We start from the raw sequence: 15,926 nt of genomic DNA, 5'->3' as shown, positions 1-15,926 counted from the left end.
TCCAAAGTCCTGTGCAGTGTCCCAGTCCTAAAGGGGTGCTGTAGTGTTGTCCAGGGGGTGCTCCCCCCAAGTGCAAAAAAATAATATTTTTTCTGTGTTTGTGGATTGTGTACGCAGTAGCCACACGTGCATCAACAAAGTAGCGCCAAGCGTGCGCCTGTGTCATAAGTAAAGGGACGGCTGGCTCGTCTGCTAAAGGGTGGTGTAACCCCCAAAGTGCACTCCAAACAAAATAAAAAAATATTTTCTGTGTTTGTGAATTGTGTGCACTGTGGCTGCACGTGCATCAACAAAGGAGCAGCGCCAAGCGTGCGCCTGTGTCATAAGTAAAGGGCAGGCTGGCTTGTCCGTTAAAGGGTGCTGTAACCCCCAAAGTGCACTCCAAAAAAAAAAAAAAATTCTTTTTTTTTCTGTCTTTGTGACTTGTGTCGGCTGTAGCCACACCTGCATCCTCAAAGCAGCAGCGACAAGCGTGCGTCTGTCTGTTAAAGGGTGGTGTAACCCCCAAAGTGCGCTCCACAAAAAATAAAAAATAAATTTTTTTTCTGTCTTTGTGAAATGTGTGGGCTGTAGCCACACCTGCATCCTCAAAGCAGCAGCGACAAGCGTGCGTCTGTCTGTTAAAGGGTGGTGTAACCCCCAAAGTGCGCTCCACAAAAAATAAAAAATAATTTTTTTTTCTGTCTTTGTGAAATGTGTGGGCTGTAGCCGTACCTGCATCCTCAAAGCAGCAGCGACAAGCGTGCGTTTGTCTGTTAAAGGATTACATCGGTGACAGCATCCAAGTAGGCATGTCAGACAGTCCGTACCTGTACTGGCAGGAAAAAGAGGCAATTTGGAAGCCCCTGTACAAAGTGGCTCTATTTTGCCTGAGTTGCCCCCCCTCCAGTGTGCACTCCGAAAGAGTGTTTAGTGCCGCTGGGAACCTTGCCAGCGAAAGGCGTAGGAGGTTGCTTCCACAAAATGTGGAGAAGATGATATTCATAAAAATGAATTATCAACTCTTCCAGGGAGACCAGCCTCCAGAACGTATAGAGGGACCTGTGGTGGTGGATTCCAGCGGGGATGAATTAATACTCTGTGAGGATGAGGATGTACACAACACTGAAGAGGGTGAGGAATCGGTGGATGAGGAGGATGAGGATGACATCCTGCCTCCGTAGAGCCAGTTTGTGCAGGGACAGATTAATTGCCAGCTTCCTTTGTGGGGGCCCAAACGAACCAATCATTTCAGCCACAGTCGTGTGGCAGACCCTGGCGCTCAAATGATTGGTTTGTTAAAGTGTGCATGTCCTGTTTATACAACATAAGGGTGGGTGGGAGGGCCCAAGGACAATTCCATCTTGCACCTCATTTTTTTCTTTGCATTATGTACTGTTTGGGACCTAGTTTTTCAAACTGCCATCCTGTCTGCCACTGCAGTGTCACTCCTAGATGGGCCACGTGTTTGTGCTGCCCACTCGTGTCGCTTAGCATAGCCATCCAGCTACCTCGGTGCAACCTTTTGGACATAAAAACACTATTGTGAGGTATTCAGAATAGACTGGAAATGAGTGGAAATGAAGGTTATTGAGGTTAATAATAGCATAGGAGCAGAAAAACCCACAAATTCTGTGATTTTAGCTGTTTTTATGCTTTTCTTCAAAAAAACACAGATCCAAAACACAAAACAGGGAAGGGTGGTTTTGGCAAAACCAATCCAGATCCAAAACACGAAGAAAGATCCAGACCCAAAACACAAAAAGTGGCCGGTGCACACCCCTAATTATATATATATATATATATATATATATATATATATATATATTTGGTTTGCAAACCTGCAATCACCGTTCCCAGGTGTGGGATGCAAAATGGCATGTGACCACATTGCTGAAATAAATAAAACACAAAGCTCAGAGCACTCACTACCATAAATTCAGTCACCATAGTATATGAATAATGGAGTTTTGGTTCCTGGATTGAGCAAAGCATTTAAGCCTGCAGCCCACATCACGGGACCAAATTTGTCTGCAGGTTCTACACTAAGTCGTGATTTTGAAAACCTGGTAACTACTATCACACTGGTTTAAAGCTCACCTGCCAACTAACTTATGGCTTTTAGAGGCGAAACAGTCGCCAACATAGCTGCTGTAATACTACCAAGAAAACAATATATACACATATACACAGTAAGTCACTGACTAGCCAAGGCTAAGGTCAGCAATGAGAATGGCTATGACATAACTCACATCACATGGACTAAAATTGATATGTTTGTCATCACCCCCTCTCCAGCATATTCTGTGACAAATTAAAACACTTGAGCATCAAATCTCAATAACAAATTTGCTTATTGGAAAAAGATGTCAGCAGCTCCCTTCCCCCAGTCAGGGCCGGATTAAGGTCTGTGGGGGACCCTGGGCAACAAACTTGTGGGGGCCCCTATATACCACCATTTCTCGTCACCCTAGGATTTTTTTTCTTTCTATTCACCTTAATGCCCCTCTTGCAATGCCCACTGTAAAAGTGCCCCTTATGCAATGTCCCCAGTAATGGTCCCACCCCTATACAGTGCTCCTTATGCAGTGCCCCCTTTAGTAGTGCCCCTTATGCAGTGCCCCCAGTATTGGTCTTCCCTATGCAGTGCCCCTTATATAATGCCCACAGTTGTGTTCCCCCCTATACAGTGCCCCCAGTAGTTGTCCCCCCTATGCATTGCCTGCAGTAGTAGTCCACCCCTATACAGTGCCCCCAGTAGTAATCCCCCCTATGCAGTGTCCTTTATATAGGGGCCCCAGTAGTATTCCACCAAAAGCATTGCCCCCTGTAGTAGTCCCCCCCCATGCTCTGTCACCAGTAGTAGTCCCTCCCTATACAGTGCCCCCAGTAGTAGTCCCCCCCATGCTCTGCCCACAGTAGTAGTCCCTCCCTATACAGTGCCCCCAGTAGTAGTCCCCCCTATACAGTGCCCCCAGTAGTAGTCCCCCCTATACAGTGCCCCCAGTAGTAGTCCCCCCTATACAGTGGCCCCAGTAGTAGTCCCCCTTATACAGTGCCCCTAGTAGTATTCCCCCCCATACAGTGCCCCAGTAGTAGTCCCCCATGCTCTGCCCAAAGTAGTAGTCCCAACCTATACAGTGCCGCAGTAGTAGCCCACCCCCGGGCATTGCCCTCAGTAGCAACCCCCCCCATACAGTGCCCCCATGAAGTGGCCCCCCTATACAGTGACCCTTTTAGCTCCCCCCTATGCAGTGACAGTGCCCCACAAACACACACACACACAAAACGAGAGTCCCGGCTCTTCTGTTGCACAGTTGGGAGAGACATCAGCGTCATGACGTCTCTCCCATCATCACCAGCTGCGGGGGGGAGCCGGCTCCCTTCTGTTGTGCAGCAGCCAATGAGAGTCTGACTCTCATCGGCTGCTGTAACATACACACAGCTGCCGCCGGCGGCTGTGTGTATATCACTGTGTAGTGTGGCCGCGCTCACTGTGCAGTCTACACTACACTAGCGGAGGGGACACTAGCGGCGGGTGCAGACAGCGCACCGCTGCTAGTGGGGGCTCCTCCGTGTGTGGGGGCCCATGGACAACCGCCCGTCGCCCCCCCCTTAATCCGGCCCTGCCCCCAGTCATTAAGATATGTCTACCTATGCCAAGCTTTTGCATCTATAAAAGAGATTTAATTAAGAGCAAAGTCTTATAGTACTCTCGAGCAGGGCCATAAGGAGGTGGTACGGCTGGTGCCGTCGCACAAGGCGAAGCCTTTGCCTGGGTTGGCACCCTCAAGCCAGGATCGATTCTGCAGTATGGGCCAGAGCATCGTTCAGATACTCCAGCGACACACCCTGCAACTTGTATGGCTGCTCGAAGCGTCTTTAGGATTATACAGACAGTGGGCCTGATTGGTACATCGAGGACCATCGGATGTGATCGCAACGCTTGAGGCTGACTATACTCTGCCGCGAGCACTTCAGTGTATTTTTCTAGCAAGTGACGTGTCCTATGATGCTGACTGTTAACTATGCACGCCTCTGAAACGGCGTTAAAATTCTCAGGCGCACCTCCACTCCCCCGTTTCCAGTGGCCTGCCCCTGTTACCACCCATAAACGGCGTGACCTGTCATTCAGCTGGGCTGTCTATGCTTGGCGAGCGAGTTACCCCATCGCTTGTTCTAGTTCGCGCACGCGCAGTACGAAGCGTACGTATGTGCACATTGAAAAACATTGCTCACTTCGATCGATCGCTGGCTAGAGAATGGGTCTGAATCAGGCCCAGTGTGCGCTGCTCTTGGCCACAGCCTTATGATGGCATGCGTTCAGGGAGAGGGGTCGGCAGCAGCACAGGGCACACTTAAGCCCTGTTACGGGGTTGCTCTCAAGCAACGTACTGCCCAGAGACACAACGGGGAAGATGTATGAAGGGGAGATAATGGGGAAACCAGTAACTATGCACGTAATGCAGTTACCGCTTCTCTGTAGTAAAGCAGGGAAGGGAGCAGAATGCACCCGTCATTACCAGCACTCCTATCTTCAAGATAGGACTGCCGATGTGCAGGCAGATGTATGAACGGTCAGTGACACTGACCGTTACAACAGCTGCAGCTATCGATTTCGACAAGCAGCTTCTGCTGATTAAAATGTGGCAGGGAAGCAGTCAGGAAGCCGACGGTTGAAATGCCGACCGCCGGCTTCCCGACTGTCAAATCCTGGCAGGGTACTAATGACAGGCGTTGAAATCCCGACGCCTGTCATTATCCCGACGCCTGGTATACTGAACGAAGGTAAGCCGGGCGCAGGGCACGGACAGCCATGGGGGGGTTAGGGTTTAGGGCTGCCGGGGAAACTTAGGGTTAGGCACCCCCCAGAGAGAGTAACTTTTAGGCTAGGGGAAGGGGGGGTTAGGGTTAGGCACCCCCGGGGGAAGGTTAGGGTTAGACAGATCCCCGGGAGTCTTAAGTTTAGGCTGCGGGGACGGGGGGAAGCGGCCGGCTGTATAACATACTGATTCGATGTGACATACCTATATACTGTGTACGACTGCTGGTGTATCTGCATGGAAAATACTACATTCCAGTGTCACAGCAGCTGAAACTGTCACATAGTATTTCGCATGCAGATACACCCGCAGTCGCACACAGAATATAAGCATGCCGCAAATCATTTTAATCAGTAGAAGCAGCTTGTGCGTCCTATTCGCATCGTTTTGCAAATAAGACGCGTTTGAAGGTAAAATAAAGTTGCGCAAAAAGACACACACCGCTACCGAGTCACACGGAGATAAGATTTGTGCGGACACATCAGTAGATTTTATCAGAATTTTCTGTTTTTCCTATGGAATGCCCATGAAGTAAAAAAATTAATTTTATTTGTCCAGTAAAAGTGAATAAATAATAATACAGTAAAAATCAAAAACTCATTGATAATGTAAAACGAGTCATTATAAAAAAGTAAGACACCTCAGGTCAGGGGATAATAATTAATCAGAAATGCATTGTTTGTGACACAGCACCTAATTGTTGAAAATAGATTGCAAAAGAAATGTCTTATTGTTTTCACAATCATATCCCTTTATCTCCTCCTTTTGCCTTTTCAGTATATGGGATGCATCCGGAAAGTTATCTCTAGAACACCCTTCCCGTTTCATTGAACAATAGGTCAGTCGTGAATTTGGCATTTATAATCATAACCATTTTACAGTAAAAAAAGGTTTGAAAATAAATGTCCATATTTTGAGTCAAAATGTATAACCTTATGAACAGTTATATACATAGCTTAAAGAAATTGTTCAGGCATCGCTTTCACTTAACTTGGGTTAAAATATAACAATGTAAGTTTAATTATGAAAATAAAGAAAATCGGTTATATATTAAAATTCTATAGTGATGTAGATCAACTGCTATATAGGGAGCTACAGTGACATGAGAGTGTGCTCTAAAGTGCTGTCTATAGTAAAATTAAATACAATGTAATTACCCTGCCCTATTTACTTTTATTGTGTAATACTGTTTTTCCCAAACTAGGTGCTGTGGCACCCTGGGGAGCAGCTGGGCATTTGCAGGAGTGCCATGGGTTGGTGGTCCTCTACCAATTCAAATTATGTATGGTTCATGTGATAGGTAAAACCACTGGCAGTTGCAGCCAATCATTAAATAAATGGACAAACACAGGCCCTGATTCAGAGCCGGACGCTCTGAAAGAGCGCTCGCTCTGAATCTGTGCGGCCTCCTGGCCGCTTGCATAGCTAAGACCATCGCGACCATCGGGCTCGCGACGAGACCCTTGTGGTAAGGGTCTCGTGGCCGCAAGCCCCAGAGAGATTTTGGCTCTAACAGAGCCGGAATCTCTCCACTGATATCACTCGTGATGTCAGTGGGGCCGCCCCCAAACGGCAGGTGTTCACATGGGAACGCCTCAGTTTGGGCAGCCACCCCTCCGGCCCGCCCACCAAAGGGAGCGAGCTGTTACTCAACATTGACAGCTCGCACCCTTTGTTGCGAGTGACAGAGTGCCCGTCGCTATCCGGGTCTCGCACTTGTGCACGACGGAGCCGGCTCCGTCGCGCGCATGCGTTCTGGGCCACCATCGACCCGGTTGCGAGCGCTCAGCGCTTGTGACCAGGTCTGAATCAGGCCCACTGTTCACTCCCACATAATTCAAACTAAAGATGACAAGTACACACAATTTACCTAATTTAACAATGTCTGCTGAATTTCTCAGTAAGAAGCTTTTGACCTAGCTGTGTCCTAAACAAAAAAAGGTTTTACCGTAGGGCAACGTGATTGAATTAGGTTTGGGAACCACTGGAGTAATATATAAATGAATGAGCAAATGAATTGCAATTTATAGATTAATTGTTTTATTATGAATTCAAATATAAATTTCACCTAAAACTGAAAGTCAATGAAATCTAGTCCGCTAGGGATACTTGGGTAGTGTCCAGCATTCCTGTATATTTCCGCAGGCAGTGTATTGTTATTGTTAGCAAGGTTGGTGGTGACGTACGCATCAGGGGGTTGTAGCCAGTACTACCAAAGCTCTGTACTGCACACACCATGGCATGTGCATCTAGCACCTAAGCACAGCTGACCTGCTATGCTATACAGAATATACATCACAACCTTACGGCCGAACGACAGTGACAGAGCCATCAAATCAGGATGCCCTAAAATCGGGACAGATGGGAGGTATGATTAATCTATAAAGTCCAGTTGAAGTAAATAAATAATAAAAGTAACAATTATTATAAAAGAGTGAAACACCTCAGGCCAGGGTATAGTAATTCATCAGAATGCATTCTTTGGGCACGATTCAATTCAGCGCGATGTAAATAGCGCCGGGAAATAGCTCCCGGAGCTATTCAATTCATCGCGCTGTTAGGTCAGGGAAGGCTCGTCATCGCGCCTTAAACAGGGTGTTTAGGCACGATAACGGGCATTCCCCGACCTAACAGCGAGGCTGTTTTCCCGGCGCTAAGGGCAGAAAACAGCCTCGCGCCGGGACTTTTGTCGGATTTCTTCTCTCATCCCCGGAGGGATGAGAGAAGAAATCATTAGTCGGACTTGTCAGCGCGGTGTATTGAATAGCTCCGGGAGCTATTTACATCGCGCTGAATAGAATCGAGCCCTTTGTTGGCTCAGCACCTAATTGTTTCTATAATGAAAATAGATTGCAAAAGAAATGTAAAAATATTGTTTTCCAAATCACATCCCTATATCTCCTCCTTTTTGCCTTTTCAGTATATGGGATGCATCTGGAAAATTGTCTCTAGAATACCCTTCACAGCTTTCCATTACAGAATACAGCAGTAGATCCAAATCCACAGCTGTATTCTTTAATAGAAAGCTGGCAAAAACACTGAACCTTGTATATTATATGATGTGCAGTGAATACCCAATGCTTCCCAATGACAAGTGTAAACTACAGCTGCTCCACCATCATGCTCTGCAGAAACCAATGCATTCTGCTGGAAATAAAGGTGCACGAGTGCAGTTCATGGCCTACAGCTACAAATACAGGCATTTTGCATCTTAACATTTTGTTCTTTGTAGACCGGATCCACTGACCTCAAAAATGGTTGGAATGAAGAATTCTTGAATGTTTGTGTGGCAGCAACCCAATGTGTGTGAATCTATATATATATATATATATATATATATATATATATATATATATACATACACACACACACACACACTAGGGGTGAGCGGGTTCGGATTTCTGAAATCCGAGCCCCCCCGATCCGAGTCAGGCTCGACTTTTCCCGCCTGACTCGGATCTGAAATCGAGGCAAAACGTCATCATCCCGCCTTCCGAGTCTCGCGGGTTTTGGATCCTATATAAGGTACCCGCGTCGGCGCCATTTTCTCACTCGGCTGTGGACAGTGAAGAGGGAGGGTGGGAGTTAGGGCTGGCTGGGCTGTGTAGTGTAGTGCAGTGCAGAGTAGTGTTGTGCTGTGCTGCGCTGTGCTGCTGTTGTCCACTACTTCAAAGTCCATAGGGGCTGGCTGGACTGTGTTGTGCAGTCAGTTCTCCATAGGGGCTGTGTCCACTCCAAAGTCCTGTACAGTGTCCCAGTCCTAAAGGGGTGCTGTAGTGTTGTCCAGGGGGTGCTCTGTCCATCAGGGGTGCTCCCCCCAAGTGCTAAAAAAATAATATTTTTTCTGTTTTTGTGAATTGTGTGCGCAGTAGCCGCACGTGCATCAACAAAGTAGTGCCAAGCGTGCGCCTGTGTCATAAGTAAAGGACCGGCTGGCTTGACCATTTTAGGGTGCTGTAACCCCCAAAGTACACTCCAAACCAAATAAAAAAATATTTTCTGTGTTTGTGAATTGTATGCGCAGTAGCCGCACGTGCATCAACAAAGTAGTGCCAAGCGTGCGCCTGTGTCATAAGTAAAGGGCCGGCTGGCTTGACCGTTAAAGGGTGCTGTAACCCCCAAAGTACACTCCAAACCAAATAAAAAAATGTTTTCTGTGTTTGTGAATTGTGTGCGCAGTAGCCACACGTGCATCAACAAAGGAGCAGTGCCAAGCGTGCGCCTGTGTCCCATAAGTAAAGAGCCGGGTGGCTCATTTCTTAAAGGGTGGTGTAACCCACAAAGTGCACTACTCTCCAGCAAAAATAAAAAAATATTTTCTGTGTTTGTGTGCGCCTTAGCCGCACGTATATATCAAATCGATATAACATAAATGGAGGACCAAACTTTCTCCGATAAAAATAAAATAGAGAAAGATCAAGAACCACTTCCTCCTAGTGCTGAAGCTGCTGCCACTAGTCATGACATAGACGATAACATGCCATCAACGTCGTCTGCCAAGGCCGATGCCCAATGTCATAGTAGAGGGCACATACAATCCCAAATGGCAAAGTTCAGGAAAATGACCTTGAAAAAGACATTTAACTCATCTGAAGAGAAACGTAAACTTGCCAATATGCCATTTACGACACGGAGTGGCAAGGAATGGCTAAGGTCTTTCCCTATGTTCATGACTAGTGGTTCAGCTTCACATGACGATGGAAGCCCTCCTCCCACTAAAAAAATCAAAAGAGTTAAGCTGGCAAAAGCACAGCGAAGAACTGTGCGTTCTAAGAAGATATCACAAATCCCCAAGGAGAGTCCAAGTGTGGTGGTGGTTGCGATGCCTGACCTTCCCAGCACTGGACGGGAAGAGGTGGCTCTTTCCACCATTTGCACGCCCCCTGCAAGTGCTGAAATGAGCACCCACAGTCCACTTGCTGATATGCAAATTGAAGATGTCACTGTTGAAGTACAACAGAATGAGGATACTGGTGTAGCTGGCGCTGAGGAGGAAGTTGGCGAGGAGGATTCTGATGGTGATGTGGTTTGTTTAAATCAGGCTCCGGGGGAGACAGTTGTTGTCCGTGGGATGAAAAAGCCCATCACGGTCATGCCTGGGCAGAAGACCAAACATTCCACCTCTTTGGTCTGGCAAGATTTCTATCCAAATCCGGACAACAACTGTCTTGCCATATGTACCATATGTAAAGGTGAAATAAGTAGGGGTAGGGACGTTAACCACCTAGGAACATCCTCCCTTATACGGCACCTGCAGCGCGTTCATAAAAAGTTACTGTCAAGTTCAGAAACTTTGGCTAAGACCGTAAGCAGTCCAGGGACACCTAAATCCCGTTGTCCTGTTGTATCCAAGCGCCTGCAAACCACACTGTCAACTCCCTCCTCGTCAATTTCCTCCTTAGTCAGGATCGGAAGTAGTCCTGCAGGCCATGTCACTGGCATGACTGACTCTCCTATCCGGGATTCCTCCGGAGGATCCTGCATTGCTACGCCTCCTGCTGCCGCTGCTGCTGTTGCTGCTGCTGGGAGTCGTTCATCATCCCAGAGAGGAAGTAGGAACACCACTACTTTTACTAAACAATTGACCCTCCAACAATCCTTAGCGAGGAGGATGAAGTACGACAGCAGTCATCCTGAAGCAAAACGTATAACTGAGGCCTTGACTGCTATGTTGGTGTTAGACGTACGTTCGGTATCCGCCATTAGTGCAGTGGGATTTAGACAATTGATGGAGGTAGTGTGTCTCCGGTTCCAAATCCCGTCTAGATTCCACTTCACTAGGCAGGCGATACCGAGACTGTACAGAAACGTCAGAAAAAGTGTCCTCAGTGTCCTGAAAAATGCGGTTGTACCCAATGTCCACTTAACCACGGACATGTGGACAAGTGGAACAGGGCAGACTAAGGACTATATGACTGTGACAGCCCACTGGGTAGATGTATTACCTTATGCAGCAACAGCAGCAGCGTCACCAGTAGCAGCATCTCAGAAACACCAGCTCGTTCCAAGGCAGGCTACGTTGTGTATCACCAGTTTCAGTAAGAGGCACACCGCCGACAACCTCTTAGAGAAACTGAGGGAAATCATCGCCCAGTGGCTTACCCCACTTAGACTCTCCTGGGGATTTGTGATATCTGACAACGCCACCAATATTGTGCGGGCATTACATCTGGGCAAATTCCAGCACGTCCCATGTTTTGCTCACACAATAAACTTGGTGGTGCAGAATTTTCTGAAAAGCGACAGGGGCGTGCAGGAGACGCTTTGGGTGGCCCGAAAAATTTCTGGCCACTTTCGCCATGCAGCGACTGTGTGCCGAAGACTGGAGCGCCAGCAAACACTCTTGAACCTGACCCGCCATCACCTGAAGCAAGAGGTTGTGACGCGGTGGAACTCAACCCTCTAAATGCTTCAGAGGATGGAGGAGCAGCAAAAGGCCATACAAGCCTATACATCCACCTATGACATAGGCAAAGGAGGGGGTATGCACCTGACTCAAGCGCAGTGGAGAATGATTTCCGTGTTGTGCAAGGTTCTCCAGCCCTTCGAACTTGCCACACGTGAAGTCAGTTCAGACACTGCCAGCTTGAGTCAGGTCATTCCCCTCATCAGGCTTTTGCAGAAGCAGCTGGAGAAAGTGAAGGAGGAGCTAAGACGGAGCGATTCCGCTCGGCATGTGGGACTTGTGGATGAAGCCCTTCATTCGCTTTGCCAGGATTCCAGGGTGGTCAATCTGTTGAAATCAGACCACTACAATTTGGCCACCGTGCTCGTCCTAGGTTTAAAGCATATGTGGTGTCTCTCTTTCCGGCCGACACAAGCCTGCAGAGGTGCAAAGACCTGCTGGTGAACACACTGTCAGCTGAAGCGGAACGTGACACGTCAACAGCTACTTCTTCATTTTCTCCCGCAACTGGGGCTGCCAGGAAAAAACTTAGCTATACTAAGCAACCCGCTGGTTGTGATGCAGGGCAGGCAGGACCAAGTTTGGACATCTGGTCCGGACTGAAGGACCTGGCAACAATTTCTGACATGTCTACTGTCACTACATATGATACTGTCACCATTGACAGAATGGTGGAGGATTACATCGGTGACAGCATCCAAGTAGGCATGTCAGACAGTCCGTACCTGTACTGGCAGGAAAAAGAGGCAATTTGGAGGCCCCTGTACAAACTGGCTCTATTTTACCTGAGTTGCCCCCCCTCCAGTGTGTACTCCGAAAGAGTGTTTAGTGCAGCCGGGAACCTTGTCAGCGAAAGGCGTAGGAGGTTGCTTCCACAAAATGTGGAGAAGATGATGTTCATCAAAATGAATTATCAACTCTTCCAGGGAGACCAGCCTCCAGAACGTACAGAGGGACCTGTGGTGGTGGATTCCAGTGGGGACGAGTTAATACTCTGTGAGGATGAGGATGTACACAACACTGAAGAGGGTGAGGAATCGGTGGATGAGGAGGATGAGGACAACATCTTGCCTCCGTAGAGCCAGTTTGTGCAGGGACAGATTAATTGCCAGCTTGTTTTGTGGGGGCCCAAACGAACCAATCATTTCAGCCACAGTCGTGTGGCAGACCCTGGCGCTCAAATGATTGCTTTGTTAAAGTGTGCATGTCCTGTTTATACAACATAAGGGTGGGTGGGAGGGCCCAAGGACAATTCCATCTTGCACCTCTTTTTTTTCTTTGCATTATGTACAGTTTGGGGCCTAGTTTTTCAAACTGCCATCCTGTCTGCCACTGCAGTGTCACGTGTTTGTGCCACCCACTCGTGTCGCTTAGCATAGTCATCCAGCTACCTCGGTGCAACCTTTTGGACATAAAAACACTATTGTGAGGTGTGAGGTGTTCAGAATAGACTGGAAATTAGTGGAAATGAAGGTTATTGAGGTTAATAATAGCATAGGAGCAGAAAAACCAACACATTCTGTGATTTTAGCTGTTTTTATGCTTTTTAAAAAAAAAATACAGATCCAAAACACAAAACCCAGAACCCAAAACATGGAAGGGTGGTTTTGGCAAAACCAATCCAGATCCAAAACACGAAGAAAGATCCAGATCCAAAACCAAAACATGAAAAGGGGCCGGTGCACACCCCTAATATATACACACATGCGCAAACCATACTTGCCAATTCTCCCTGATTGTCAGGGAGACTCCCTTAAATAGTAGCAATCTCCCTGAAGAGTCTAGCAATCTTCCTGATTGCACCTTACGGAGTTAGTATGTATTACCGCCGGCCGCATGGGAGCCCTGAAACCTAACCCTTCCCCCCCCTGCGGCTGTCCATGCCCGGCTTACCTTCATTTGGTATTAAGGGCATCGGGCTCCCCGGCGTAGGTCTAATGACAGGTGTCGGGATTTCGACGCCTATCATCAGTACCCTGCCGGGATTTGACAAACGGGAAGCCGGTGGTCGGCATTTCGACCGTCGGCTTACTGACTGCATCTCCACCTTACCCCCATTATGAAGCTGTTAAATATAAAAAAAAAAGACAGAGCTATATACATTAAAATGGGATCATTAGCATAATTTCCCTGCATCGGATATAAGGCACAATGATCCCTAGAGCTATATGCATGTGCTTTCAGCAACAAATAGATCTTACTAACTGCTTTGTGGCTCACTTACATTTGGATGTAAATAAATTTTATGACGCGCCTCTCAGATGTAGCAGTACATGTCCACTTTACAGCCACGCTCATAGGTGCTGTTTTCACAATCTCCTTGAAATGCTTTGTAAAAGTAGGCAAGTATGACGCACACACATATAGGCGTTTGTAATTATCACTATAGGTATAGGCAGATTGTAGTCTTATTACTAACTGTTTTCCATACAGTGAAACATTTTGGAACTGGGGAAAGCTATAGAGTTAATAACCAAAACAACCATATTGAGATGCATTATTTTTCCAGCAATAGAATGGATAACTGTGCAAACTTTTATCCTTACAAAATAAATAACAACTGCACCCTTCTTAAGGGTGCCTCTTAACATATATCTGAATTCTACAAAATTTGAATGTATATTTAATATAAAATTTAAGTCATACATACTGTTCAAAAGACGGTAATCGATAAAAGGGTAAGAGCCACGGCGTTCAGAGAGAAACCCTGTTGGACCTCTCACTCGAGCATCTCCTGAAAGAAACAAAAAATTAGCACAGGGGATTTTGCTGATAGATTGTTTAAAACAAAACAAAACAGTAAGATGGCCACACACAGCACCTGGAGTACTTTTATTTATTTTTTTATACTTATTCTGTAATAACGCAGACAGTACTGGGCAGTTGTATTGTGCCAGATAATGATCAGATTGAATTAATAGGATCTCTATTAGGAAAAGTTAACTTCCAACAACACCAACAGGCTGCAATAAATCCACAAGTGAACTACACGTAGGCCCAAATGAAACAATGACTATCTTTTGACTTTTAGGTCAAGCAGCATGACCCACCTACTGCATGTGTGACCACCTTCAGTTGAATACAGGCGGATGCTAACAGGAAGCACTATAATAAGCCAACCAGCAGACATGCACAGCTAACTGGAAATGTTTTTAATTGTTGCATTATCATATAGGGGCCAATTCATCATGTTAATTATATGGGTCCGAACGGACCCCGATAATCAACATCCGAACTCGTGGCGACTGCCGGAGCAATTCATGATTGCTCCGGCGCCAGGGGCATTTTAAGAGAGGAGGGGGCCCGTGTGCACTCCCCGTGCGGGGCCCCCTCCTGTCTTTCCGGTGGCCGGCAGCCGGCTGACGCGGCTAGCCAACCACTGGAGCCTTAGTAGACTCCGGGCACTAGAGTGTGCCCGGAGTCTACTGCGCATATGCAGAACGCCGGAAAATGGCCGCGGAGCCCATTTTTCCGGTGTTCTGAGCAGCGCAGACAACCGCCACGGGACCACGGACAGGTAAGTCTAAAATAATATGGGTGCAGTGTGTGCGGTGCGGGGCCCCCCTGAACCAGTGGGTTGTGATGCTGGAGAAGGAGCATTCGCCATCTGAAGAAACTTGTATTTTCACCTGCTTTTGTGAAAATTAAGTGATGATGAATAGGCCCCTTACAGACAGTAATACAGGCGATCAAACATTTATTTCTACCATATTTATTCTATTCATTTATAACACAAGTCAGCCCTTAGATAACAGTTTGAACAATATATAGCTCACAGAATGATAAATGTAACAGAAAAAAATCTGCAATAGATAAATTGTTTGCAGAATATATTTAGCAATGAGTTACATAGTTATATATTAAGCCCCAATCCAAGCGGCATAATGCTGCAAATGACAACATATTGTATTGGGAGGCAGTTCTATGACAACACAAATCGCATCACCGCACCTCCCACACTGGCACCATGTACAACCTCCCCCTTCTAGATCTCCCAGCGGGAAGCACAAAAAGTAGGCAAGTATGAAAAACACCAATCATTGCCTATTTATGTATGAGGTACCAGGGTCAGGCACATAGCAGATAGAGATGTAGGGCAAAGCCAGGCAAGATGGATGAAATTGTCTGAGAATAAAAAATGGGTAGGGACATTGATTACAGGCTAGACAGATGTTGCAGCGTTTCTACAAAGGAGGATGGAATTTGGGAAAGTGTCAGGGAAAACCCAAGGTGAGCAGAATCAGAAGGGAGAAAAGGCTTTGGAATAACATGTTTGGGGTATTTAGGAAGCATATTCATAATACAAGTTTAGCGTTTCTGCTAGGCTGTTTTAGCAGGGCGCTGCGCCATTACAGATTTCAAAAGGGCAGAATGCGCCTTATCCAACAGTGCAGCAGTCACCACCGGTGAATAGATGCCGGGCGCATCTATTCACAGAGACAGGAGAACTTGGGGGCAGACAGTCATGTCCATAAGTGCCGGGCACATCCCCAAGAGTAATGAAAAGGGGGCATCTTAAAGACACGTCTCCTTTTCACGCTTTTCGGGCGCCCCTGCGCCTACGGCGCACACAGGTTAACGTTTGACCTTTCTAGGTCCGGCACTCTGCCCCGCGCTGGACCTAAAGTGAACACTACAAGTTTGTGTGAGTATCTTGGATTCAAAGGGCCCGATTCAGAGTTGTACGCCACAGCATAGGCAGCTGCGATTGCGCTCTC

General features: G+C 47.0%; 1 protein-coding gene across 3 annotated transcripts in view; it reads right to left on the bottom strand.

Moving 5' to 3' along the window:
* Positions 1-15,926, bottom strand: part of PDE7B (phosphodiesterase 7B) — a 540,312-nt gene that overhangs the window by 107,190 nt on the left and 417,196 nt on the right. For all 3 annotated transcript variants that reach the window (XM_088452442.1, XM_088452449.1, XM_088452433.1), the window contains one exon: positions 13,859-13,942. In XM_088452442.1, coding sequence (XP_088308568.1) covers positions 13,859-13,942 — 84 coding nt within the window. The remainder of the gene's footprint in view (positions 1-13,858; positions 13,943-15,926) is intronic.

The sequence above is a fragment of the Taudactylus pleione genome, unplaced genomic scaffold (assembly GCF_031769625.1).
Source record: "Taudactylus pleione unplaced genomic scaffold, aTauple2 ptg000006l, whole genome shotgun sequence".
Classification (NCBI taxonomy): domain Eukaryota; kingdom Metazoa; phylum Chordata; class Amphibia; order Anura; family Myobatrachidae; genus Taudactylus; species Taudactylus pleione.
The sequence above is the reverse complement of the archived record's forward strand: the minus strand, read 5'-3'. Positions and strand labels throughout refer to the sequence as shown.